General features: G+C 46.7%; 1 protein-coding gene across 4 annotated transcripts in view; it reads left to right on the forward strand.

The window, feature by feature from the left end:
• BEND7 (BEN domain containing 7) overlaps positions 1-5,743 on the forward strand; it is an 86,907-nt gene extending 81,164 nt beyond the window's left edge. For 2 of the 4 annotated variants that reach the window (XM_047755591.1, XM_047755592.1), the window contains exon 9: positions 1,459-5,743. In XM_047755591.1, coding sequence (XP_047611547.1) covers positions 1,459-1,472 — 14 coding nt within the window. In that variant the 3' untranslated portion in view covers positions 1,473-5,743. The remainder of the gene's footprint in view (positions 1-1,458) is intronic. The other 2 variants (XM_047755589.1, XM_047755590.1) reach the window with 1 other exon arrangement.
• The last annotated feature ends 20,294 nt before the right edge of the window (positions 5,744-26,037 follow it).

The raw sequence follows: 26,037 nt of genomic DNA on the forward strand, positions 1-26,037 counted from the left end.
TGAGCGAGGCCGCGGATCGAACCGAAACCTCATGGTTCCTAGTCGGATTCGTTTCCGCTGTGCCACGATGGGAACTCCAAAAAAAAAAAAAAATTTTAACACGAACTGACATCTCTTTAGATTAGGGATCGTCGGTTTTATGATGAAATTCGTGTCCCTTCTGTCATCTCCCACCTCCCCTCAAAAGGCTTTGAGAAGCAGTGTCATTGCTTTTCATGTAACAGGCACCCAGTGAATCCTGTGTTTCGAGTGACTGAATGAGCCAGCTAGCATGGGTGGCACTCCTAGCCATGTAACTGGAGGAGCCGAATATAGCATTTCACTGAAACCTCTGCTGCAGGGGTAACGCCATGCACTGAATACCCACTTCCTAATACTTGACTCTCAAGTAATACTTCTGACCCTGGTCCCCTGCCTCTGCATCAGCTCCCACCGGAGCACCTGATGGCCAGGTGTCTGATCAGTGAGCCCTGTGACAAAGAGTTTATGCCCTCAGTCTCAAAAGGTCTTTATTGACTGTCCTCAAAATACCTGAAGATTCTTGTAACAGCAAAACCCAGATGCCCCCCTCCAAAAAAAAAAACAAAACAAAACCTGGAATGAAAAAACTGTGTTTTTTCTCCACTTGGGGTGGTAAGTTTTAAATTAAATCCAGCAAGTATTAAAGGAGTCGCTAGTCTGTGTGGAACTCTGCGAGGGCACGTGTTATTGCCAGTACTTATCCTGAGTTCATAGTGTGAGGCAGGCATTGTTAGTGAACTTCAGAGCAGCCAGAAAACTCAGCCTTGCAAATGATAACCATGCTTTCTCTGTCGCTGAGTAGCTAAGCAACAGATCGATGGGCAAATAAATGCAATGAGCCACAGAGGGCAAAAGCAACCTGCTTCTGTCAAGTTCTTACTGTACAGTCATTACAGAAATTACAGAAAAGGGGCTTCTCTTCTTGTTCGGCTGTTTCCATATTTCTGAACCGAGAGAACTGAAATGCATGATCTCTACTGTTCCTTCCCAACCTGCCCTCCTCTGAATTATCAGGACCACTCTTAGCCTTGATCTTATCACCCACTCCCAGTCATTGCACGAAAGGCTGCTGCTAATGATGAACTTGTGCCTTCCAGGCTGGAGGGATACCTTGCTGGTCTAGTTGTAGTTTCCCAGGTTCCTCCCCTGCCAGTCCCGTTGACCCCAGGGCATTTGCACAGCCTGGGCTGCCATCTGACACAGTGGGCTTGTAAACGGTACTGTTATTGGAAAACCCCACCCCTTGAAGTAATAATACATTTGCATCTTCCTGTCTGAGGATGGAAGCAGAGAGATGTTTCAGATAAGGAACTCGAGCACAGGATGATAGAACTACCTCACGGAAGTGAAAAGAATGTCCAGGACTCCGAGAAAGAAGGAACATTAGAGATCATCTAGTCCCGTCCCCTCTTTTTATCCAGTCCTTTTATTTTACAGGTAAAAAAGCCTGAGGCCCAGAAACACTAAATGACTTTCTCAAGGTCTCACAGCTGGTTGGTGGCCAGGCCGGAGCCCAGGCCTCTCAACTCCCAGCCGTTGCACCGCATAGCTTTCTTACACCTTCTCTGCATGTTTCCCAAAGATCCCAAGAGTTGCTGGATGTTCTTGCTCATCCCTTTAGGGTTCCATTTCAGTGTCTCCCCGTCGTCATGGATAGTCTGTCGTAAGTCGGCCCGAAGTTGCCTGCAGTGTCAGCCCACAGGCTCTCCCTCAGATCTGACCCACGGCTGTGAGGCCCTACCCAAGGCAGGAGGAGGCCGCCCCCGAAGGTCTTTTCACTGGACCCCTGATAGATATTTGCTCGAGTCACTAAACGGCATGATAAATAAAACCACTTAGCATTTCAACATGGAGAAGAGAAGGCGTGGAGTGGTGCCCAGATTTTGCAGTAATGGCTTGAAGTAATCTTGACCATCCTGTCTCTGGAGTGCCTCTCAAGTGAAAATCCCGCGCTGGGGGCTTTGAATACAGCACTGTGACCGAGTCCTCCCTCCTTATGTGCGTCCTAGGAGACCCTCCGCAGCACGAATGTCACCTTTCTCATACATGCAGCTTCCTCTCTGGATTTGAGACTTACTGGCCAGGCCGTCCTCATCTGGTCTGAGCCGGCACCCACTGGTCCTTTTTAAGGATTTAGCAATGCCTTTATTACCTTGTCAAGGTCTTTTTCCTCTCCTTCTAAACTCGTGTGTGTTGAGGAGGGGTGGGACAGGTGTAGGAATCCCCCAGTGTTTCTGTGAACCAGAATCAGCCAGGTCAAGGTTACAGTCAGGCATCAGATGACATTTACCTCAATCCATGGCGCTTAAAGCGATTTTCTATTTGTCTAGTTTTATCAAAAATGGATATAAATTTCATAGTGGAAAAATACATCTTCTATTTCTTTTCCCTCAACCCTCTCAGTAAGTGCACTTGAGCAAGGCCAGGAATCAGTGCTGACTGAGTTAGGTTCTGGTGAACAAAATCTGCCCTCAGACCAGAGCAAGGCAGAGGCCACCAGCCAGGGTGGGGAGACAGTGCTCAGATAAAGGAAAAAACCATCCAGGATGAAGGGCAGAATTTGGGAGGGTGGGGAGAGTACAGAGAAGAAAGTCAAAATAGTAATATCTAAAATTTTTAAAAGCGGCTTCTGAATGTGAAGTAGAATAGTGCAGAGCGCACCTAGGCTTAGGTTTTTGTTTGGTTTTGGTCATCAATTTATTTTACATATGTTTTAGAAATTAATATAGAAAAGTGGAAGGAAGAAAATGTAAATTACTTGTATCACCCAGAGACAACCATTATCGTTGGGTGTTTTTTTCCCAGATTTTTCTCTGCGTTTTATTTATTTATATGATGGAGGTCAGATCCATCCAATTTTGCTTCCTGAGGTTTGGTTTTGTTGTTTTACCACCTTAACAAGCATTTCCCACTTTATTACAAATCTCCATATGCATTATTTTAATAGCTGGGCCCTCTTCTGTTTTACAGGTAAATCATATTTTATTTAGCCATTTTCTATTCCTGGAATAGAGATGCGGACATACTCTAATAGTAACCCACGTTCATGAGTTTTCCTGTAAAAATCATCATCACAGATGTCTAATGGCTAAAATTGCTCATTTGGCACAACTAAAGCCTTGGCAAAAAAGTAGTGATTTAGAGGAACTCCCTGGTGGCTAGTGGGTTAAGGACCCAGTGTTGTCACTGCCGTGGCGAGGGTTTGATCCCTGGCCCAGGAACTTCTGCATGTTGTGGGCACCCCCTGCCCCGCAAAAAAAAATTGACTTAGAGATGAAGCACAGACACCGCACCCACGAGGTTCTGGGCCTGTCTGTGTCGTAGAAAAGCCTACAGCTCTTCCTTAGAGAAGTGGCCTCTCTTCACATTCTTGTCTCTGTTGTAGGTAATATATTTGACACCAGGAGAGAAAACACGGAAGACACAGATTTCACTGCCTAGACTTCCCTTTAGCGACACGTTCCTTAGCACATGCAGCTCCTCCATTTGAATTTCCTAAAAGGTCCACTAACGTTTCAGGGTACTGCAAAGTGTGGGCGTTCCGTGAAGGTGACCTGTCATGTTTGAATAGTTTTCATAGAACTTCCTTTGTAATGTGGGATCATCAGGCCTCTGGTTCGGTCTGAGGTTTTTAAAAAATCATCTTCAGAGTAGAATGTTCACCCTTTTAAACATCCAGCGCATCATCCGGTTGGTTCGTTGTCCATTAAAAAAAAAAAAAAAGGCAATTTGATTTAACCTGTCTCTTTTTCAATGTGCACCTAGTATGGAGTCTTGAGGCCTATTTATTCTGATGTAAATTGCCAGATGCGCTGTAAAGGAAAGCAGCTCTTTTCAGGACCGAAGGAGCGGTTGTCAAGGCCAAAATTAATTAGACCTTCATCAGCTTACAAGATGGAAAAGTTGTTTGGGGGGGGCAACTCAGCACTGATCTATTAGATGAAAATCACTTGTGACATCGTTTTCCCCCCAAAATAATCCCTTGTCCCTGATAAGGGCAAATGATAGTCGAATTCTTAGGAAAGAACCTTTCACGCAGGTTGTGTCAACACAGCAACGAAACAACTAATTAAAAGGTGAGGAACTCAAAATAACCAGTTACCCACATGACCCCTGCCGACTCTTTTCACCGATGGTTTTGAGGGAGTGGTCGGTCTCGTGTTGCGGCATCAGGTGGCAACGGGCCCCAGACGTCCTGTGATCACCTTCCTCTGGGGCTGGTACACTTGCCTCCGCTTTGTAGAAAACCAACACATGAAAACGGGGGTTCATCTTAAAGAAGTGTCTTGCCATGCACATATTTTTACAGAAATATGTACCACCTGGTTCCTCTCCCTAGTTAAGATGGTGAATTTAAGGTACCTTTTTATTTGGAGGCCACGCATTTACATCTCATTTATTGGGTAGAGAAAATCACCGGGAATCTTTGACACTCGACCCAAAGGCCAAGAGTTGGCTTGAAAGAAATTTGGACAGTGGACACACCAAACCCCGGTGGGGGGGGGGGGCTTGCTGTGTTACCATATGATACATTTCCCTGGCAGTTACTTTATTATATCAGAGTATTAGAGCCCAGTGTTGGCATCAGGCTCCTCAGTCCAATGCCCTCAGTGTGCAGTGAGACAGCTCAGGAGGAGTGAGGCTCGTGGTTGCCCAGGGCCAGGGAATAGCCCATCAATGGCCTGGCCAAGCCTAGAACCTAAATTCCTCCCTCCCCTGTCCAAGGTACCTGTGCCAGACGTAGCACGTGGAACAGCTGACCTTGAGCTGGCAGAGGAGCTCTGGGATGAGTCAGAATCCCACTGCCGACCAGCTCATCAGCCCAAGGCCGCAGGAGGCATCCCTGTAATGTGACAAAGCTGGTTCTAGGTGTGGCGTGCGGATCAACCCAACCACCAGACAGCTACATCTCACAGACGTGCGTCTCTTTCTCTGTCTTCCTTCTGGAGCTTCAAGGAAGGTCCATCGCAGGTTTAGTTAGCCTTTCCCACTTCAGGCCAGTGAGGCACCCCGTCCCTCCAAAGTAGCCCCTCTGTTCGTGATGGGGGGGTCTCCTGAGGTACTGTGAAGCAGGGCTTTTGTTTTTCGGCAACATGTTTAAAAACTTGTCTTCTGCCTCTCTGTACAAAGTCTTTCTCAAGGGAATTAAAAGGATTAATTAGTGACCTTTCAACTCTCTCACAGTAAGATGAATATGTTGTGAACAAAGGTAGAATCGTTTACCTCACGGCTGGCGGAGTGTGTTCAGCATCCACCAGGAGCCTTCAAAGCACTTCCCGCCACGACTGGGCGAGCGCTTGAATTTTTCACTACTTGAGGAGGGGGTGGGGACTGCTCAGCTCACACATGTGTGCAACAGATTCACAGATTGGAAATTCATTTCATAAAATTGCAACAGTAACATCCTATTTTGTAAATGAAAATCGTATCTGTGTTTACCTAACTGTGACTACTGTTCAGACTTTCTTCAGAAATCCTTTTTATAGGCTTTCTTAGAAAAAAAAAAATTACTCCCTCTCTATGGATAATGTCTTGATCTTCTGTATATATGTTTTATTAATGTGTAAATATTTAGATTTTTTAAGATTACTATGTTCTTTTAAAAAAAAATTTCAGTGCAAAGCTAGTTGTGAAAATGTTGTATAACATGTGTTGTGTTATCAAGTCCCAAGATGCCCTTTATGTCCGTTCTGGAAGAATACAATAAATTACTTTAATCGAACGTGCCTGTTTCGTGCCTGTGTGCCAGCCCTCCTGTGCTTACGAAGAGCAGTCGGTGCTCTTCATTAATTAAAAGGCATTTATTAGTACTCTGGTGATCTTACACAGAAAGTCTTATCTCCTTATGAAGTTAATTTTTAAAAATAAACGAATGAACCAGACCGCTACCAGAGAGCATCTTCAAACGTGTTACGTCGCAGGCTCTGCCCGCAGTCAGATCAGTGGTTGTGGCGAGTCCCACAGTAACACTTGAACGGTAAGTCCTGATATGCTCCAAGCCTAATTTTAAATGAATTAGGTAGCTTGATCATCTTCACTTAAAAGGTTAAGCCCTGCTTCTATGGAAACAACACATTGGAAGGACAAATCAATCTTCTCCAGTGCAAAGTGGCTATTCAAACATAATTGCTTTATTCTCTCTCTCTGAACACAGGGGGGCGCTACTCCTCATGGCAACTCCCCCCCACCCCATCCCTCAAAAGGCAGGCCCCAGGCTGGTCCATGAGCTCTGACAGGGCTTGATTCGGGGCACCCCATCCCTCAAAAGGCAGACCCCAGGCTGGTCCAGGAGCTCTGTCAGGGCTTGGTTCGGGGTCTGGTTCTTGGGCTCTCATCTTGGGGGAGCGCTTAGCTCGTCTGCGGCTGGGGGGCAGGGAGGGGGTATAGGGTGGTGGGAGGAGCAGCTGCCGCTAAGAAAGCAGCTGGTCGGAGTTCCCATCTCCACTCAGCAGTTAACGGACCCGACTAGCAACCAAGAGGACGCGGGTGCCATCCCTGGGCTCACTCACCACGAAGGATCCCACGTTGCCATGAGCTGTGGTGTAGGTCGCAGATGTGGCTCAGATCTGGCGTTGCTGTGGCTGTGGTATAGGCAGGCAGCTACAGCTCTGATTAGACCCCTAGCCTGGGAACCTCCATATGCCACAGGTGTGGCCCTAGAAAAGACAAAGACAAAAAAGCAGCTGGATGGCAGGAGGGGAGGGATCAGGGTGAATCGTGTACCAAGAAAGAAAATCTAAACCATTGCCATCCAGAGTCTTGCCCGTATCCACACCTCCTAGGAGCTGGCAGCCTGGCACCCGCCTGCCCCTCCCACTGTAACACTCCCAGTGCTTTGTATGTCCGTTGTGCCGGGAAGTTATCTGTATGGGGGCCAGGGCGTGGCCCAAGGTCTCCTGGGACGCCCTTATTCCCACACTCCAGCAAGGATCTGGGCCTCCTTTATCACTTGAATGTCTTCCTCATCCAGTGTGGGGACCCAGTCTTACCACCGGAGGCTCCATTGGAAGGGGAACCGTTTGCCTTCCCAGAGAATAAAAGCTCACACATCTGCCTCCATCAAGGCCTCTCCTATAAGCCCAATCTTCCCCTACCGCCCCCCCCACCCTCTTTTTGGCCACGCTCATGGCATGTGGAATCAAGCTGGGGATCACACCCACGCCACTGCAGCAACCGAACCACGGCAGTCGCAACACCAGATCTTTAACCAGCTGTGCTACCAGGGAACTCCCCGGGCCCAGTCTGAAAACCAAGTGATGGGACAGCAACTGGCTCCCTTCCCAGCTACACCTTGAGTCCAGTGCAAGCATTTACTGGACACCCACCATCGGTAGATGCTGGGTTGGTTTAGCACAGCTGGGGCTGGAATGCAAGGGGTGAGAGCCGAAGCTAGAGGGGAGGTCTGTCAACCTGGTGCTATCTACGCCAGGCCTTAGAGACCCTCCCGAGAAGCTGGGAAGGCATGAAGCAATTTGAGTAAGGTCTGATCAAGAGTCCTGTGCTGTCTTGATCCATCTGGTGAACGTCCGGAATGTTAAGTGGAAGGGGGGGAAGCTGAAGCCCCATTAAGAAGCTGAGGGAACAGCTAGGGATGGAGAAAGAGGACCTAAGAGACAAAGCACCCCTGCTGAAGCAGAAGAGGAAGACCAGCAGGACTCAGTGATGCAGTAGTGATGCAGGCAGGGGCGGGAGTGCACCCTTTGGGAGCAGGGAGGGAAGCTGACACCCAGGTCTCTGGCTGGGGACCATGTGGGTGTTATCTGCACTCAAGATGACTGGCAACACGGGGGGAGGGGCAACTTGGAGAAAGCAGACAAGTTCAGGTGCCCCAGTGCACCATTCCTTCATTCAGGGAGTGTTCACTGAACACTTAGGTTCTGCCTGGTACTGCTCAGGGGGTCAGAGCACAGCCAGAAGCCCTGGGCAACACCAGCACATGAGGCTGTGGACTAGGCTCCTGAACTAAAGGAAGGAGCTTAAACTGGGTAGTTTGTCCCATCAAGGACTCCGGGCAGCTAGAGTCCACCAAGATTTGAAGCCCCACTCATTCCATGTAACTCAAGTCCAAACTAAACTGTACCTTCAAGACACAGCCTTTCAGTCCCTTTGGGTCACTCACCAGGCTCTGAAATTGTCTTGCTTATTTATGTGTTTATTATCCATTTTACCTCTGGAATCTAAGTGTCGTCTTGTCAGGGATCTTATCTTTAAGGCCACTTAGATTTTAGTCCTTGGGGCAAACCCACTTTCAGCCCCCCCACCCCCCCAGCCCCAGCCTCCGCAGCAGGAGTGGACGGGGACGGGCACCACCCTCTCCCTTCTACCGTGTCCCGTAGCCTGAGATCACAGGGACCTCCTCGTCAGTGCTCTTCATCAATGGTGACAAAACTGTCAATGACTCTGCCAGAGTTACTGGGTTGCACTCTGTGAGAATCTGCTAATTCTACCAATTCAGAGAAACACTGAAAATTTACACAAACCAACTCCTTTTGCACCTTGTAACCTCTAAAAGCATGTTATCATTTATTCCCCCTAAAACCACACATTCTATGTATATATGTATTTATCATTTATTTCGTTTGTCATCAGTGAAATTAAAAGAATGTCAAAGAGCCTCATGGAAAAATTGGAGAACCATCTAGAAATGGAACCCGCACAGAATAACCCACAGTACCCTGTGCTGCACACATACTGGATGTTCCAGCAGACTTGATACCTAAGGGCCTGCCTTTTTAATCGCGTTTTCCTTTTTTTGGCCGTTTTTGTCTGTTAATGCTGAAAAAATTGGAGGACATTTTAAACCTAAACTTTGAAACGAAGCTACTTCAGTTAATTCCTTTAAGATATGTTCCAAAAATGAAGCTGATGTGAGTGCGTTAAACAGAGGAGCTGGTCAGAAACCAGCGCTCCTGAATTCCAGGTGTGCCTACTCTCCACGACGGTGCCACCCAGATTCAAAAAGTGGAGGGCCCTCGATAGGACTATGGAGCAAGAAACCCATCTAACAAAGGAAATTGAGCATCCTAAATTGGCTCAATGAAGTGGTGGACCAATTGCATATTCTGGGAGAAACACTATTTTCTGCTGTACTCTAGCAAAGGAGGAAGAAGAATACATTATAATAGATGGCACTTACACTATAGATGACGGAATTTAGCATCCTCCAAAAGTGATATATTTCTAACCACGGGACAGGGAAAAATCAGACCCCTTTAACACCCCCATCCCCTCCTGCGATGAACCCAGCAGCACTGCTCCGTCCATAGGAGAAATATTTCATTGGTGTGAAGCAAGGCCACCTTCCCCCATTTCTACCTCACTGACAATCCCTGGAACGTGGACATATAGCTGTGGGCAGCTCTGACACATGAAGGCTTGTTTCTATGGTTTGTGCCATGGACTGTTCAAGTGTGCTTGGCCAACCCACCTCTATAAGGTCAGGGTTCCTAGGGAGCCATAACCACAGCCGGTGTTTCCCTTTATCCCAGTGGGAGGGGCTCCACAGTCCTGGTGATGGGGTGGATTTTAAATGTCCAACAAACTCCCAGATGCTGGCCACTGACCATGTTAAGAGACAGCAGCCAAAATGCACCTTGATCGTGCCTAGCTAGCATCTTAACATACAGCTTTAGAAAATGAGCCAACTCTCAAAGACCAAGAAATTTTTCTTTTCTTTTTTACAGCTGTACCTGCAGCAAATGGAAGTGCCCCAAGCCAGGGATCAAACCTGAGCCACTGTAGGGACCCAGACTGCTGTAGGGACAACATCAGATCCTCAACCCACTGCACCACAAGGGTACTCCAAAGCTGTGGTTTTGATACAAGAATAGACAGATCCATAAAACAGATGGAAGTTTAAAGAAAAACTTGTCAATATACAGTATGCATTAAAGGTACCTCAATAATTAGTATAATGTATGTTAAGCTGCTATAACAAAGAGGCCCCAAAATAAAGTGGTACAACTTCAATAACAGATTTTTTTCCCCCTCTAACTCGTAACAGCCTAGAAGTGAGTAGGTGATCTAAGGTGGTGGTAGGTAGCTCTGCTCCATGTAGTCATCCAGAAGCCCAGTTACATCCAATATTTTTTTGCCACTTGGGAGACATCCACATCCATGTGGTCAAAGCTGGCTCACTAGCTTAAGTCTATAATTAAGACTACCAGGGGTTCCTGTTGTGGCTCAGCAGGTTAAGAAACTGATGTCTCTATGAGGATGTGGGTTTGATCCCTGGCCTCACTCAGTGGGTTAAGGATCCAGTCTTGTGGTGGCTGTGGCATTCAGTCACAGAAAAGGCTCAGATCCTATGTTGCCTGTCACAGACAATGGCTTGTATCCTGTGTTGTGTAGGCTAGCAGCTGCAGCTCCAGTTTAACTCCTAGCCTGGGAACTTCCATATGCTGCAGGTGTGGCCATAAAAAGAAGAAGAAGAAGAAAAAAAAAAAAGACTATGGAAGGGGGAGTAATAATGGAGGGGAAGCCATTTCCCTTATGAAAACATGACCTTGGGATTGCATACATCACTTTTTTTTTGGTCTTTTGTATTTTTACGGCCACACCCTAAAATACCTCCACTCTAAAATGGAGGTTCCCAGGCTAGGCGTGGAATCGGAGCAGTAGCCACCGGCCTACACCACTGCCACAGCAACATGGGATCCGAGATCCATCTGTGACCTATGCCAGAGCTCACAGCAACACCGGATCCTTAACCCACTGAGCAAGGCCAGGGCTTGAATCTGAGTCCTCACGGATACTAGTCAGGTTCTTTAATCACTGAGCCATGACAGGGACTCCCATATATCTCTTCCGGTTACACCCCATTGGCTAAAACTTAGCCAAATGGGTACACTCAGCACCAAAAAAACTAGGAAATGGAGCCTTTAACTGGATGGCTACGTGCCTGCCTAGAATTTTGATTCCATTACTATCAGAAGGAAAGGAAGAATGGATACGAGGGACAATCAGCTGTTGGTACCACAGATGCCGTGTTCATTGTTAGGAAAAGGATGAAATCTTCAGTACAATGTGTTGATGAAAATTAGCTGGGCATTTATAAAAATAAGTTTAGACATACACAAAATTAGCTCAAAATGGATCTCAGGCCCAAATGTAAAAGCTAAAACTATTAGACTCTTAGAAGAAAACATAGGCATCAATCTCCATGCTCTTGGGTCAGGAAGTGGTTTCTTAGATATGACACCAAACACGGGTGACAGGAGGAAAATGAACTGGACATCACAAAAATTAAAACCTTTTGTTCTTCAAATGACATGAAAACAGGTGAAAAGACAACTCAGAAATAGATAAGAGATTTGCAAATCACCTACTGGTAAAGCACTTGAATCTAGAATAAACAAGAAAACTTTTACCACACAAAAATAAGGTAAATAACCCAACTTAAAAATGGGCAATGGAGTTCCCGTCGTGGCACAGTGGTTAACGAATCCGACTGGGAACCATGAGGTTGCGGGTTCGATCCTTGCTCTTGCTCAGTGGGTTAAGGATCCGGCATTGCCGTGAGCTGTGGTGTGGGTCGCAGACGTGGCTCAGATCCCGCGTTACTGTGGCTCTGGCGTAGGCCGGTGGCTACAGCTCCGATTCAACCCCTAGCCTGGGAACCTCCATATGCTGCGGGAGCGGCCCAAGAAAAGGCAAAAAGACAAAAAAAAAAAAAGGACAAAAGATATTAACAGACTTCTCTAGAGAAGATATATGAATAGCCAGTAGGCCGGTAAGTATATGCAAATGTGCTCAACATCCATCATTAAAACCACAACGAGATAGCACTTTACACCCACAAAACCAGCCATAGTTGAAAGACACACACGAACAAGTGGTGGTGAGAATGAGGAGAAATCGGAACCTTCGACTGCTGGTGGGAATGTCGGGTGATGCAGGCTCTTTGGAAAACAGATTGGCAATTCCTCAACAAATTAAACATAGTTACCACATGACCTAGCAGTTATACTTCTAGGCATGGATCTGAGAGACCTGAAAATATATGAGCCCACGCAGACTTGTACACAAATGTCTGGAGAATTACCCATAATAGCCAAAAATTAGAAACTCGAGTGTCCATCAGTTGATGGATGGATAAACAAAACGTGGTTTATCTGAGTTCCTGTGGTGGCTCAGTGGATTAAGCCACTGGCATCCACGAGGATGTGGATTTGATCCCTGGCCTCATTTGGTGGGGGTCAAAGATCTGGTGTTGCCGTGAGCTATGGTGTAGGTCACAGAAGTGGCTCGGATTCCCCATGGCTATGGCTGTGGTGTAGGCCAGGAGCTGCAGCTCCAATTCCACCCCTAGCCTGGAAACTTCCTTATGCCACAGGCAAGGCCCTAAAAAGCAATAAGTATGGTTTATCCATACAATGTAATATTACTGAGAGATAAAGAGCAATGAGGTACTGCCACATATTAACATGGATCAACCTTGAAAACATGATGTTGAATGAAAGAAACTAGACACAAAAGCCACATATCCTAGGGTTCCTTTTATGGGAAACGTCCAGGTTAGACAAGTCCATACAGGCAGAAAGCAATGAGTGGCTGCCTTGGCTGGGTGTGGGGGGCTGCAGGGGGGCAGTACTGAGGAGAGACTGCTCCTGGGGGCAGGGTTTCCTTTTGATATGATGAAAACTGTTCTCAAATTAGATAGCGGTGGTGGTTGCACAACTCAATATATTAAAAACCACTGACGTGTATAGTCTAAAAGGGTAAGGTTTTTCCCATTTTTTAAGGTTTCGTTGAAGTAGTTTATGATTTTTGTTTTTTTCCATTATAGCTGGTTTACAGTTTTCTGTCAGTTTCTACTGTACAGCAAGGTGACCCAGTCCTAACATATGCGTAGGTCTTTCTCACCTTATCCCCCATCCTGTTCCCTCACAAGTGACTAGACATAGTTCCCTGTGCTAAACAGAAGCATCTCATTGCCTATCCACTCCAAATGCAATAGTTTGCATTTCTTAACCCCAGACTCCCAGTCCATCCCACTCCCTCCCCCTTGGGGACCACAAATCTGTTCTTCAAGTCCATGAGTTTCTCTTCTGTGGAAAAGTTCATTTGTGCCGTATATTAAATTCCAGATATAAGTGATACCATACGGTATTTGTCTTTCTCTTTCTGAATGAAGTATAGTTGATTTACAATGTTGTGATAATTTCTGTACAACAAAGTGATTCAGTTATATACATATACACATCCACTCTAAAAGGATAAGTTTCACAGTGTGTGAATTCTCTCTCAGTAAAGCTGTTAAAAAATTATAGTAAAGTTGGACCCTCTTACCTAACTTTATGGGTGGCAATTAACTTCAGATATTTCAAGGATTTAAATAAAACAACTAAATAAAATACTAGAATATTTGTAATTAATAAAATATAAGTTTGAGAAAGGATTTCCTAAACATGATGATCTAAGAATTATCAAGTAAAAATTATTTGATTACCTAAAATTTTAAAACCATACTTCAAAAATTTTACAAAGAGCAAAAGACAAAAGAAAAATATGTGCAGAATAAATGGTTTTTTAAGAGTATATTTATCATCCAACTCTTCCAGGTCAAATGGCCAATAAACATTAAAATGCTAAAATTAAATCCAAGATATGCAAATTAAAATAGCAGTTTGAAGATTGTGGTTATTCAGTTGGCAAATATCAAAAGAAAGGTAGCGCCAGTAATTTTTATGATGAAGGAAACTCTTAGCCACTACTAACAGGCATGTTAATTGGTATAATATTTCTGAGGGCAGTTTGACAGTAAACATCAAATTTGTTTAAAAATTTTGACCCAGCAGTTTCATTGGAAGGAATTTGTCTGAGAGATAAATTTGCCCAAAGATCAAGCTACATGATTCATGGTTTTAAATATTCATTCAAGCTACATGGTTTCAATATTTTACAAAATTAAAATATTTACATGTCTATCAGTAGTTAAAGTTATAATGTATCCTTAAATTAGAAAATAAGGCCATCTTCAGCAGTGTACATAGAGATCAACTGTCAATTGATTTAAAAAGGCAAGTCACAGGAGTTCCCGTCGTGGCACAGCGGTTAACGAATCCAACTAAGAACCATGAGGTTGCCGGTTCGATCCCTGGCCTTGCTCAGCGGGTTAAGGATCCAGCGTTGCCGTGAGCTGTGGTGTAGGTTGCAGACGCGGCTCGGATCCAGCGTTGCTGTGGCTCTGGTGTAGGCTGGTGGCTACAGCTCCGATTAGACCCCTAGCCTGGGAATCTCCATATGCCGCAGGAACGGCCCAAGAAATGGCAAAAAGACAAAAAAAAAAAAAAGAAAGAAAGAAAATAGTCATTGTGTATAACTACAAATTACAGCAAGTCCAAAAACATACACACATCAACACCCTTCTACAGCTTTAAAAAGGTATAGACGATGTGTTACCCACTGGCTTGATCACATTCTATAAAGAAAATATTTATACACATGCACAGAAAAAAAGAACAAAGATTGCAAGTAGTGGTTATCTTTGGGTAGTAGTATTATGTGATTTTAAAAAATTATTTGTGTAAATTTTCTAAAATGAACATGTATATTTCCTAAAATGAAAAAAATAAAGGTAAAGGAAACCAAAGGCTCAGTGGTCTGTACATTCGTATGTATATCATACTCGATGCCTGGATACTGTTAGGGATATCTGAAATACCGGTATAAACTCTTGTAACACAGCCTTCCAAAGTATCACATGAGCTCCAGTAAAAACTTCAGCTTGGTACTCCCATTATTATTATTTTTTTTAGGGCTGCACCTGCAGCATATGGAGGTTCCCAGGCTAGGGGTCCAACGGGAGCTACAGCTGCCAGCCCATGCCGCAGCCACAGCCACGCCAGATCCGAGCCTCGTCTGTGACCTACACCACAGCTCACAGCAACACCAGATTCTCACTCCACTGAGCGACTCCAGGGATCAGACCCACAACCTCATGGTTCCTAGTCGGATTTGCTTCCGCTGCGCCATGACAGGAACTCCTGGTACTCCCATTACACGTACCTCCTTGCCACTCCGATAATATATACATTGAACCTATTTACAGGGCTGTGCAAGTTAATGATTTACTTTGAAGGGGAAGAACAAAATCATTCTGCAGCTTAGCAGGAAAAGGATATTCTCTCTGGAGCTTGAAAGGAAACTGGAGTGGATAATGTATAAAAAAACATATTCGTGGCGAGATAAGAAGAAACCCATCTGAGGTCCAAGGGTCTCTGACGCATCAATTCAAAAAAAGATTCCGCCAGGGCCTCGGGCGTTTGGGGAGAATGACTACTTACGAAAAATAAAACGAGTAGGTTCCTTTAACAAGTGAGCCCAAGACACAAGCAGCTCAGGCCATGACAGTCTTCTCGCTGTGCTTATCTACCTGGGCAAGGCCACACGGACCTAACAGGTGACATGGTTTGGAAAAACAGGTTGGTGGTTGTCAGGCCCACAGGTAGCACCCACTCTGTGGATACCAGCTAACACGTACTGGGCACAGAGCACAGGCCAGGCACAGTTGTAATGCCTTAAAGGCCCGTTTAACTCATGTTATCTACAAAGCCATCCTGTGAAGTGAAAACTTCAGTTATCCCCATTTGACAGATGAAGACAGCGAGGCAATTTGTTCCAGCTCGTTGAGTTGTTTTTAGCCAAGCCTGGACTCCATGAGTGTGGCTCCAGCTCCCTCATCCAGATGTTCAGTAAAGTATCCAGAATAACTCCACTGAGGGCTGGGCCCATCTGAGTTGCCCCTACAAGGTGTTGGTTTGCACGTCCTAAACCAAGAATGTTAACACTGTCCTAAGAATTTGATAGATAAGAATTCGACATAAGAATTCAGTTCATCTCCATTGTAAGCCTGGAAGTATTACTATTATCCATTCCCATTTTACAGATGAGGAGACTGAATTTCAGAAAGCTTAACTAACCTGCCCAAAGTCACAACGCTAGTGAACAGCAGAGCCAAGATTCAAACCCAGGCATTCTGGGCTAGAGCCTGTGCTTCTAATCCGTGTTATAGGATGTACTTGGGTGAAACGTGTCAGACGTTTGTTTGTTCTATGTCAGGTGTCATTTTAAGTGTTTTTCTTTTTCTTTTCTTTTTTTTTTTTTTTTTTGTCTTTTCCAGGGCCGTACCTGAGGCATATGGAGGTTCCCAGGCTAGGGGTCGAATAGAAGCTATAGATGCCAGCCTGCGCGATAGCCACAGCCACAGCCATTCAGGATCCAAGCTGCATCTGCGACCTACACCACAGCTCACAGCAATGCCAGATTCTTAATCCACTGATTGAGGCCAGGGATTGAACCCACAACCTCATGGTTCCTAGTCAGGTTCGTTAACCACTGCGCCACGATGGGAACTCCTCTTTGTTTTTTGATGGTCAAACGCACAGCATATGGAAGTTCCTGGGCCAGGGATTGAATCTGAGCCACAGCTGAGACCTAAGCATGTACCCACTGCATGAGGCTTGGGCTCAAACCCTCACCTTCTCAGCGACCAGAATCCCTGCAATGAGATGCTTCACACACTGTGCCACAGCGGGAACACTTTAAGCATTTTAATTCAATCTTCTCATTTGAAATATCCCAAACACACTATCAGAAAGACCCCAGCAAGTAGCTAGTATTTTAACTTATCAACAGGTTCTTTGTTAAAAGTTGTCCAAGAGCACAGAGCAGACTAGTTCACAGAGGGCATTTTGTAATCAGGATGACCAGGGTTCGAACACCGGCTCTACGATTTACTTAGCTCTGCTCTCTTTGTATCCCTAATTTCCTCCCCTTCTTCATTGTCCATCTGTCCACCAAAAGGCTTGGAGGAGACTAAAATGGACGTCAGGCCATCCCCAGAAGGATGAAAGCCACTGAAACCCCCTCCTTCAGTGGGGAGACATGTGCTGCAGGTGGCAGGGCTGGGGAGGCCAAGGGCATGAGGCTCAGTGGTCCCCAGACTGGCAGCATCAGCATCACCTAGGAGCTTGTTAGAGCTACATACCCTCCAGCCCTGCCCTGGACCTGCTGACCCAGCAGCCCTGGGGTAAGGCCTGGAGAGCTTTACAAGGACCGCAGGCCCACGGGATGTACTTTATTTTTTTATTGCTTTTGTCTTTTTAGGGCCACACCCATGGCATATGGAAGTTCCCAGGCTAGGCTTGAATCAAAGCCGTAGCCGCCAGCCTACACTACAGCAATGCAGGATCTGAGCCGTGTCTGTGACCTACCACACAGCTCATGGCAATGCCAGTCATTAACCCACTGAGCAAGGCCAAGGATTGAAAACACGTCCTGGGTTCTTAACCTGCTGAGCCACAATGGGAACTCCCACAAGATACACTTTATTACTCAATCAATTGTATTACATTTATAGTTGTCCAACCATCATCACGACCTAATTTTATTACAAAGACACTTTTAAAGTTTGGAAGCCACAGCCCTGAAAGACCTGGGCGAGGCGCCCATCTCAGGGGGTGACGTGGATGATCAGTAACTTGTGACTAAGGATAACACAGTGGCTTCACTCCCTGAATGAGTCAGAGCAAATTCAAAGCTGGCCCTGTGTTAGCATCACTGCCTCGCGCATTCTGATTGCGGAGAACTAGGTGACCTTACAGAAGCAACTGGAAGGGCCAGTTCCCCAGTGACCAGGGGGATGGGCAAGCGTGGAGTAAAGTTCAGACCCAGCCCCTCTTTTTTGGCTGCTGGATGGAGGCCCCTAGAGGGCTGGCACCAACCCCAGAACTCTGTCTTGGGCCAAATCCGTTTCAGCGCCTGAGCTCCCCCCCCTTGGCATGGTAGCCCTAGAGAGTCCCGGAACTTCGTCCTCGACCTTGACCAGCCCTCTGCCCTCCAGGATGACCCTAAGCCCCACAAACACAGCAGGACCACCTGGAGAAGAAATCCAAACCACCAATCCCAAAACACATGCTGCAAACCAACAGCTCTTACCAGCCACACAGTGCAGAGGGCCCTGTACCAGGAAAGGAGCCCACCTGCAAGTGCCTAACAGATGGTCACTGCTTTCAGGGGGTAGATGAGGCGACAGGACATGAACCCAGAGCAATTCCAGAGGCAGAACAAGCGCCAATGACTCTGTATCCTCAATTCTTCTCAATGACAATAGGGAATACTTAGAAAACAAATTCCAGAAAGTTCCAAAAAGCCCAACTTGACTTTGCCCGTACCTGGGCCATTTACACTGTACTAGTTCTTCCAAGTAATCCAGAGATGATTGAAAGTGTGCAGGAGGACATGGATAGGTTGTATGCAAACACTATGCCATTTTATGTTACGGAACTTGAGCATCTGAGGATTTTGTTTCTGTTTTATTCATTAAATGTTACTGTTATCACCATTCCTTTGGCCACAGGGTGCTCCGGCATGATGTGGGACCTCAGTTCCCAGACCAGGGACTGACCCTGGGCCGCAGCGGGGAAAGTCAAGTTCAAACCACTAGATCACCAGGGAACTTCCCCGTCTGAGGATTTTGGAACCAATCCCCTGCAAATACTCAGAGCCAAGTGTATAGAAAGAGGCATGAGAGGGGAGGAAGTTTGCAGCCAAGTGGTCAAACACCCCGGAAACAAGAATAACGAATTCCGCATTGATCCTACAGGCCAGGCTTCCCCCAAGCGTAAATCTATTTCTCCGGATATTCTCCTGGTAGAATTCTCACAGATGTCATGGGACTAAGTGGGCTTTAGTACCAACTTCAGTGGGAGGAGGGGCGCCCCACACCAACAAGCAATTCTCAGGACCCCAGCTGGTCCTACAGTTCAGCTCAGTTGTGACACCATCTTCCCAGAGACAGCATCCGAGTCCACAGATCTGGGGCTCAGTCCTACAAAACCGCCCCCTCTCCCACTCGGACCCCAGGCTCACGTCCATATTGTCACCTGTGCTTCTGACCAACTGGCTATAAATCGGAGGTTGCCACAACCTTCTCAGGTTCAAGGAACTTGCTAGAGCAGCTCACAGAACTCAGAGAAACATTTTACTCACCGGATCAGTAGTTTACTACGACAGGCTGTAACTTGGGAAGAGCCGGACGGAAGAGACGTGTAAGGCGAGGCACAGGGAAGGGGCGAGGAGCTCCCATGCTCTTTCTAGGCGCCACTGTCCCAACACCTCTGTGTGTTCGCCACCCCAGGAGTCCTCTGAAGCCCATCCTCTTGCTTTTTTTAAAATGGGAGCTTCCTTACTCAGGTGTGATTGATTGAATCATTGGCCATTGGCAATCAACCTCTAGCCCCTCTCCCTTAGGTTGAGGGGCGGGACTCAAAGTTCCAACCCTCTAATCATAGGGTGGGCTCCATAGCTACCAACCCCCATCCTTAAGTGCATCCAAAAGTCACATTATCCACATAACAAGAGACACCTTGGAGGCTCTGACCACTTGGAAATTCCAAGGGTTGAGAGAGCTCTCTGCAGAAAAAAGACCATGTGCACAGTTCTTAGTATAATTCACAATATTATGGGACAGAAACGTCTTGCAATCACATAGATCTCACATATTCGGGGTTGGACAGTTTCCCAAGTAGCTTACCGGCAGGATCTCTTTGACGGTGAATCTCTGGAGGCGGAGGCTCTAGGCTGCGTTTTCCAGACATTTCCCTAGGGAACCCTTTCCCCAGGACTAGTGTGCTCCAAGTAACAACCTCAATGTGTAGATTCAGTTAGTGGGTTTGTTCCTGTTGTGGTTATCTCCGCAGCCTGTTGAGAATATGGCTTCAGAGGTCTCCTTACAGCTCCTCTGAAGTGGAATCACTGTCCCAAGTGAGTCTAATGTATAATCGAGCTTGGGAACAATTGGTTTCCATCGATGCAGCTGAGTTCTGGGGGGCCAGTGATGACGGGAAGCAGCAAAAGGGAGGAAGAAAGAACAGACAAGACCGTATGACTTAGATATGGAGGCAGTGAGGGAATATGAGGACATTGAGGGGATGTGGGGGCAGTGAGGGGACCTGGGGACAATGAGGGGATGTGAGGGCAGTGAAGGAATTCGGAAGCACTGAGAGGGAACAGAGGTACAAACAGTCAGGAACAGAACTTGAAGGAAAACCTCACTTTATTTTAGAAACAACCTAATGCTTGTGGAGTGGCTCAGAGTTCACAAAGTATCTTCCAAAAGAGCAGCTCTGGCAGTTCCAACCACGGCTAAGCGGAAACGAATCGACTAGCATCCATAAGGACACAGGTTTGACCCCTGGCCCCGCTCAGTGTGTTAAGGATCCAGCAATGCCATGAGCTGCAGTGTAGATCTCAGACGTGGCTCGGATCTGGCATTGCTGGGAAGTTCCATATGCTGCAGGTGTGGCCCTAAAAAAAAAGAAAGAAAAAAAGATTAAAAAAAAAAAAAACGCTCTTTCTCACAATCCCATGAGGTGGGTAGAGAGATTATACCCATTTTTCTTGGTTTAAGGAAACCAAGACCAAGTGAAGTGGACAGGTGCTGGTGTGAGCCACCCCATCTCCCTCCTGACTTACCTGCCCTAAGTTAGCGGGAGTAGGTTTCCATGGCTGCTAAGAAGCTCGACTTGAATGAGGAAGCTTAAGCATGGGCATGAACTTCCATCTCAAGGACATTGAAAAGTAAAATGAGTTCGCTTTTAGTCTTAGGGTAACGTCAGTGATGGAACATCCAAGTGGGAACTTCATGTGGGCGTTTGGAGATGCCCGACTAGTATCTGGGCCAGAGGTCAAGGTAGAAATATGGATTTAGGGATTCCACTGAAATCATGGATATTAATGAAATAGCTTGTAACATAGGTCAGGTTGTGAGAGCAAGCACTGAAAGTACTCTGGTGATCCAAATGAACAGATTCATTTGAAAAATCCCAAGAACCTTGGAACGAGAAGGAACACGACTTGGCAGAGGAATGTGGAAAGGCAAGACTTTTGAGAAGACTTAGAGATGGACGCCACCTATGTTTAAGAGGCCATTTCTTAATACAGAAAGGAAAAGCAACAGTAATATGAAAACATAACGATCACTCAACACTGTGTACTGTAAGGTCCCCTTTTATTTTCTTTAAAGGTACACTTTTGCATCAGTCTGGGAGGATCTACATCCAAGCATTTGCAGCGATTATCTCTGGATGCTGCAATGACAATTTTTGTTTCCTTGTTTTCGTATTTTCTACATTAAGCAGCCACTGATTTTCTTTCCAGATAAAATCTATAAACCATAACATGCACCATTTTACAGGGTACAATTCAGTGCTTTTAAAAATATTCACAAAGTTGTATGACCATCATCACTAACTCCAAAGAATGTCCATCCGTCCAAAAAGAAACTCTGGACCCAGCAGCAGTCACTCCCTTCCCCCCACCCCACCCTCCACCCATTTCTGCCCTCCCTCCCAGCCCCAAGCAAGCACTGATTACCCTTTGTCTGTACAGATTTGTTTATTCTGGATGTTTCCAATGAATGGAATCATGCAGCAGGTAGCCTTTTGTGACTGGTTTCTTTCCATTAGCATCACATTTTCTTTTTGTTGTTGTTGTTGTTGTTGCTATTTCTTGGGCCGCTCCCGCGGCATATGGAGGTTCCCAGGCTAGGGGTCGAATCGGAGCTGTAGCCACCGGCCTACGCCAGAGCCGTAGCCACCGGCCTACGCCAGAGCCACAGCAACGCGGGATCCGAGCCGCGTCTGCAACCTACACCACAGCTCACGGCAACACCGGATCCTTAACCCACTGAGCAAGGGCAGGGACCGAACCTGCAACCTCATGGTTCCTAGTCAGATTCGTTAACCACTGCGCCACGACGGGAACTCCAGTATCATGTTTTCAAGCTTTATCCATGTCGTAGCCCATGTCAGTCCCTCATAGTTGCTTGTTGCCAAATAAAATTCCATGGCACGGCTGTTCCACATTTGGTTTATCCATTTCTTAGTAGACAGACACTTGAGCTGTATCTTTCCACCTTTTGGCTGTGGTGAATAATCCTGCAGTGAATGTTTATGAACACGTTTTCGAATGGATGCGTATTTTGTACAGACACATATATACCTAGGAATGGAACTGCTGGGCCAGATCTACGTGGGCCACATCTCTTTACAACTTTTGAGGAGCCACCAAAGAGTTTTCCAAAAGATCTGCATCCTTTTACATGCCCACCAGCAACGTGGGAGGGTTCTGGTTTCTCCACGGGCTCCCTAATACCTATTAACTTGGTAACATCACTTTTTTTCTGTATTTTTAGGGCCACATCCACAGCACATGGAAGTTCCCAGGCTAGGTGTCAAATCAGAGTTATAGCTGCTGGCCCGGATCCCACAGCCACTGCCACGTGGGATCCGAGCTATGTCTGCGACCTACACCACAGCTCATGGCAACACCGGATCCTTAACCCACTGAGCGAGGCCAGGAATCCAACCTGCATCCTCATGGACACTTATCAGGTGTGCTACCACTGAGCAACAACAGGAACTGTGGTAACATCTCTTTTAGAAAGGATGAAGAACACGCGTGCTAAGGGATGGAACCCATGCCACAGAAGTGACAATACCAAATCCTTTAACTGCTAGGCCATCAGTTTTTCTCTGCATATTGAATCCTTTTTTGTGATTTTTCCTCAGATGAAGGATAAAGTATACGAAGATTCTCTATAATAATAACAACAATAATAATAAATAAGCTTGCATTTCCTGGCTTCTCATTTGGCCTCTGGGAGGGTTAATGTAGAACCTCCGTGCATGCATTAGCCCACTGAATATTTACAGAAAACCCTGAGTTTGGAACCCATCCTAGGGATGAGGATAGTGAAGTTCAGAGGAGACTTGAGCCTCATGCCACTGCCCCAAAGCCCAAATTCTTAACCATCCATCGTGACATCTAAAATCCGGCCTCTCCCTTCTGCTGAGCGTTTCTGGCTATTCATTTACATATTTTCCCGGGGTGGAGGGGCAGATCTTTCTTGAGATGATTTTTCACAAGTCAGTTACAATCTATCAAACTCGGAATGCTAACAAATTCTGCAGATGCAAAGAATCTCCTATAGCATCTGTATAAATAAGCTGATGCAGGGGTGTAAACGTTAATTCAATGCTCTTTTAAAAAATGAACAACCTTGTTTTTCTGAGTTGATGTGCTATTTCTTCTCTCCTTCTGGTTCTTTTATTGGCTCGCTGGTGCCAATAAGAACGGGTTCTAAAACTGATTAGCCCCGAGAAAGACTTTGTAATCAAATAAATCTGAAGTTAGCCATGCTTTCCATTTTCTTGAGAAGCGAGATATTTTTTTTTTTCCCCAGCCGTGCCCTGTTTCCCAAAGAAAGCGTAGTAGCTTTTGTGTTCGAAAACACGACCTTCGCTTCTGTGATTGCATATGACTGCAGAACCAGTGCTGTTTGTAACTGGCCGATTTCAGCTCCTGAGATAGACTCGTGGAGGAAGAGGTATGAGGTATGTGAACAAGATCTGAAGAAAGCCTATTATTAGATCTCAAAGAGAATCAATAGAATCTAATGTAGTTTTCCTTGCACTGCATCAATAAGGCAATGTTGTTAGGAGGGTATTATGATCCTGTCTTCTCTTGTTGGTTTGAAAGCCTATTTTCTGGTGCTGGTGGCTGATCTGCCTCGAGTCCCCTATCCTCACGATGATGGTGGGGGCGGTTCATAATGCATCATCACTGCATCCATAACTTAAGGCTCACAACACCTAGGGAGATAAATAAATATTATTATTATTTATTTGTTTGGCTTTTTAGGGTCGCACCTGCAGCATATGGAAGTTCCCAGATGAGGGGTCAAATACGAGCTACAGCTGCCGGCCACAGCCACTCAGGATCTGAGCTGCCTCTGCGACCTACACCACAGCTCACGGCAACGCCAGATCCCTGACCCACTGGGAAAGGCCAGGGATCGAACCCTCATCCTCATGGATACTAGTTGGATTCGTTTCCACTGTGCCACAATGGGAACTCCTTTTATCTGTGCTTTATAAATAAATTTTAACCTGGAAAGAATACATGGCCTAAGTCACACATTCAGCTACGGAAGGTCCATGCACAATTCTAGGCTGAAATTTGATCGGCTTTAAAGTCAGGAGGAATCTGGGAAACCGAGGCTCACCCCTTATTTCTCTGCTGGTAAAACTGAGGCCAGCTGGGTAGAGGGATGGCCCTGGAACCTATATGTTGACGCCCTAAACCCCCAGGACCTCAGCATGTGACTGTATCTGGAGACCGTGCCTTTAAAGAGGTAATTAGGAGTTCCCATCATGGCACAGTGGTTAACGAATCCAACTAGGAACCATGAGGTTGCGGGTTCGATCCCTGGCCTTGCTCAGTGGGTTAAGGATCCAGTGTTGCCGCGAGCTCTGGTGTAGGTCACAGATGCGGCTCGGATCCCTTGTTGCTGTGGCTCTGGCGTAGGCCGGTGGCTACAGCTCCGATTAGACCCCTAGCCTGGGAACCTCCACATGCCCCAGGATCAGCCCTAGATAAGGCAAAAAGACAAAAAAAAAAAAAGAGGTAATTAAAGTGACATGATTCCGGTGGGCTCTAATCCATTATGACTGGTATCCTTACAAGAAGGGGAAATTTGGACACAGACACGCACAGAGGGAAGACAATGAATGCAAAGACACAGGGAGAAGACTCCCCCCACAGGCCAAGGAGAGAGCCTGGAACCCACCCTCCCGCATCACCCTCAGAAGGAACCCTGCCCACCCCTTGTCCTCACTTTTTAGCCACCAGAACCCTGAGACACATGTCTGTTGTTTAAGCTGTCCAGCCCTTGCCACTTTAACAGCAGCCTGAGCAAAAGAATACAGACGCCTCTGCTGATGCTGCATCCATGAGTCAGAGCCCCCAGGTCTCCAGACATTCATCCTGATGCCCCAAGACCGTGCCTTTGAGGCTTTCTGAGCGAAACACAGAAACCACAGACACCTCAGCTGCTGGTTATCTCAGATACCATGGAGTCTGTCTCCTCTTCCTTCAGGGCGTGGTCCCCTACCAAGGTGGTTTTTTTTTTCTTTAATATTTAGGGCCGCACCCAGGGCCTATGGAAGTTCCCAGGCTAGGGGTCAATTCGGAGCTGCAGCTGCCGGCCTACGCCACAGCCACAGGGGATCCAATTTGCATTTGCAACCTGTGGCGCAGCTGGTGGCAACGCTGGATCCTTAACCCACTGAGTGAGGCCAGGGATTGAACCTGAAACCTCAGGGGTACTAGTCAGGTTCTTAACCCACTGATCCACAATAGGAACTCCTCCACTGGTCTCTAACAAGCACAGGCTGGTCATCTGCTGACTCAGGGCCACCACAGAACAAGTAAGAGGAGGAAGAGGGCTCAGCCCCAGGTCCCTGTGATACCAAAGCCCCTCTCCTCCACGGGACCTCCTGCTCTAGGGGGTGTGGCCTCTAGGATGCCCAGGCAGTGAGGAAAGGCAGGGACCCTGGATCCAGTGAGGGGTGTGGCAGACAGAGCCTGAGGGACGCTTGGTGGAGGAGGAGGGTCCGAGACCTGAGAACCAGTGCCCCAGCTGGCAGCCACAGGAGGCAGAACAGGGGCAGCTGCTGGGGGTGCCCAGGGTGAGCCCACCCTGAAGTGGGGAGGGCATCGGTTGGGTCAGGACAGCCCAGTGGCTTGGGACTGGATACTTACTGGGGCTGAGGATGCTGACAGGTCAGTCCTACCCCAAATGCCAGTAGTATCCTCTGAAGAGTCACCAGCTGCTTCGGCCACCTTCTCCTTTTGCTTCTGACCCCTCACTGCTGTCTTGACACTGGCCCAGAGGACACTGTCCTGCGCTTCTGGGCCCACAGCCTGCTTTCAGGCTGCGGGAGAAGCGAGGCTTTCAGAAACCCGTGACCAGCCCTCTCTGCGCTCGGGGCTTTTAATCTTCTTAATTGAAATTGATTGGCCTCTTGGGAGACAGGGCTGCATTGGCCCTGAGCTCCAGCACGTGATCCACTCCTGCTTCGTTCTTGTAAAGACCCATCCACGCACCAGGGCATCTAATCTTCCCCCAAATCCCGGGCCCCTGTTCCTGACCAGGAGCAAAATCAGAAA

The sequence above is a fragment of the Phacochoerus africanus genome, chromosome 12 (assembly GCF_016906955.1).
Source record: "Phacochoerus africanus isolate WHEZ1 chromosome 12, ROS_Pafr_v1, whole genome shotgun sequence".
Classification (NCBI taxonomy): Eukaryota; Metazoa; Chordata; class Mammalia; order Artiodactyla; family Suidae; genus Phacochoerus; species Phacochoerus africanus.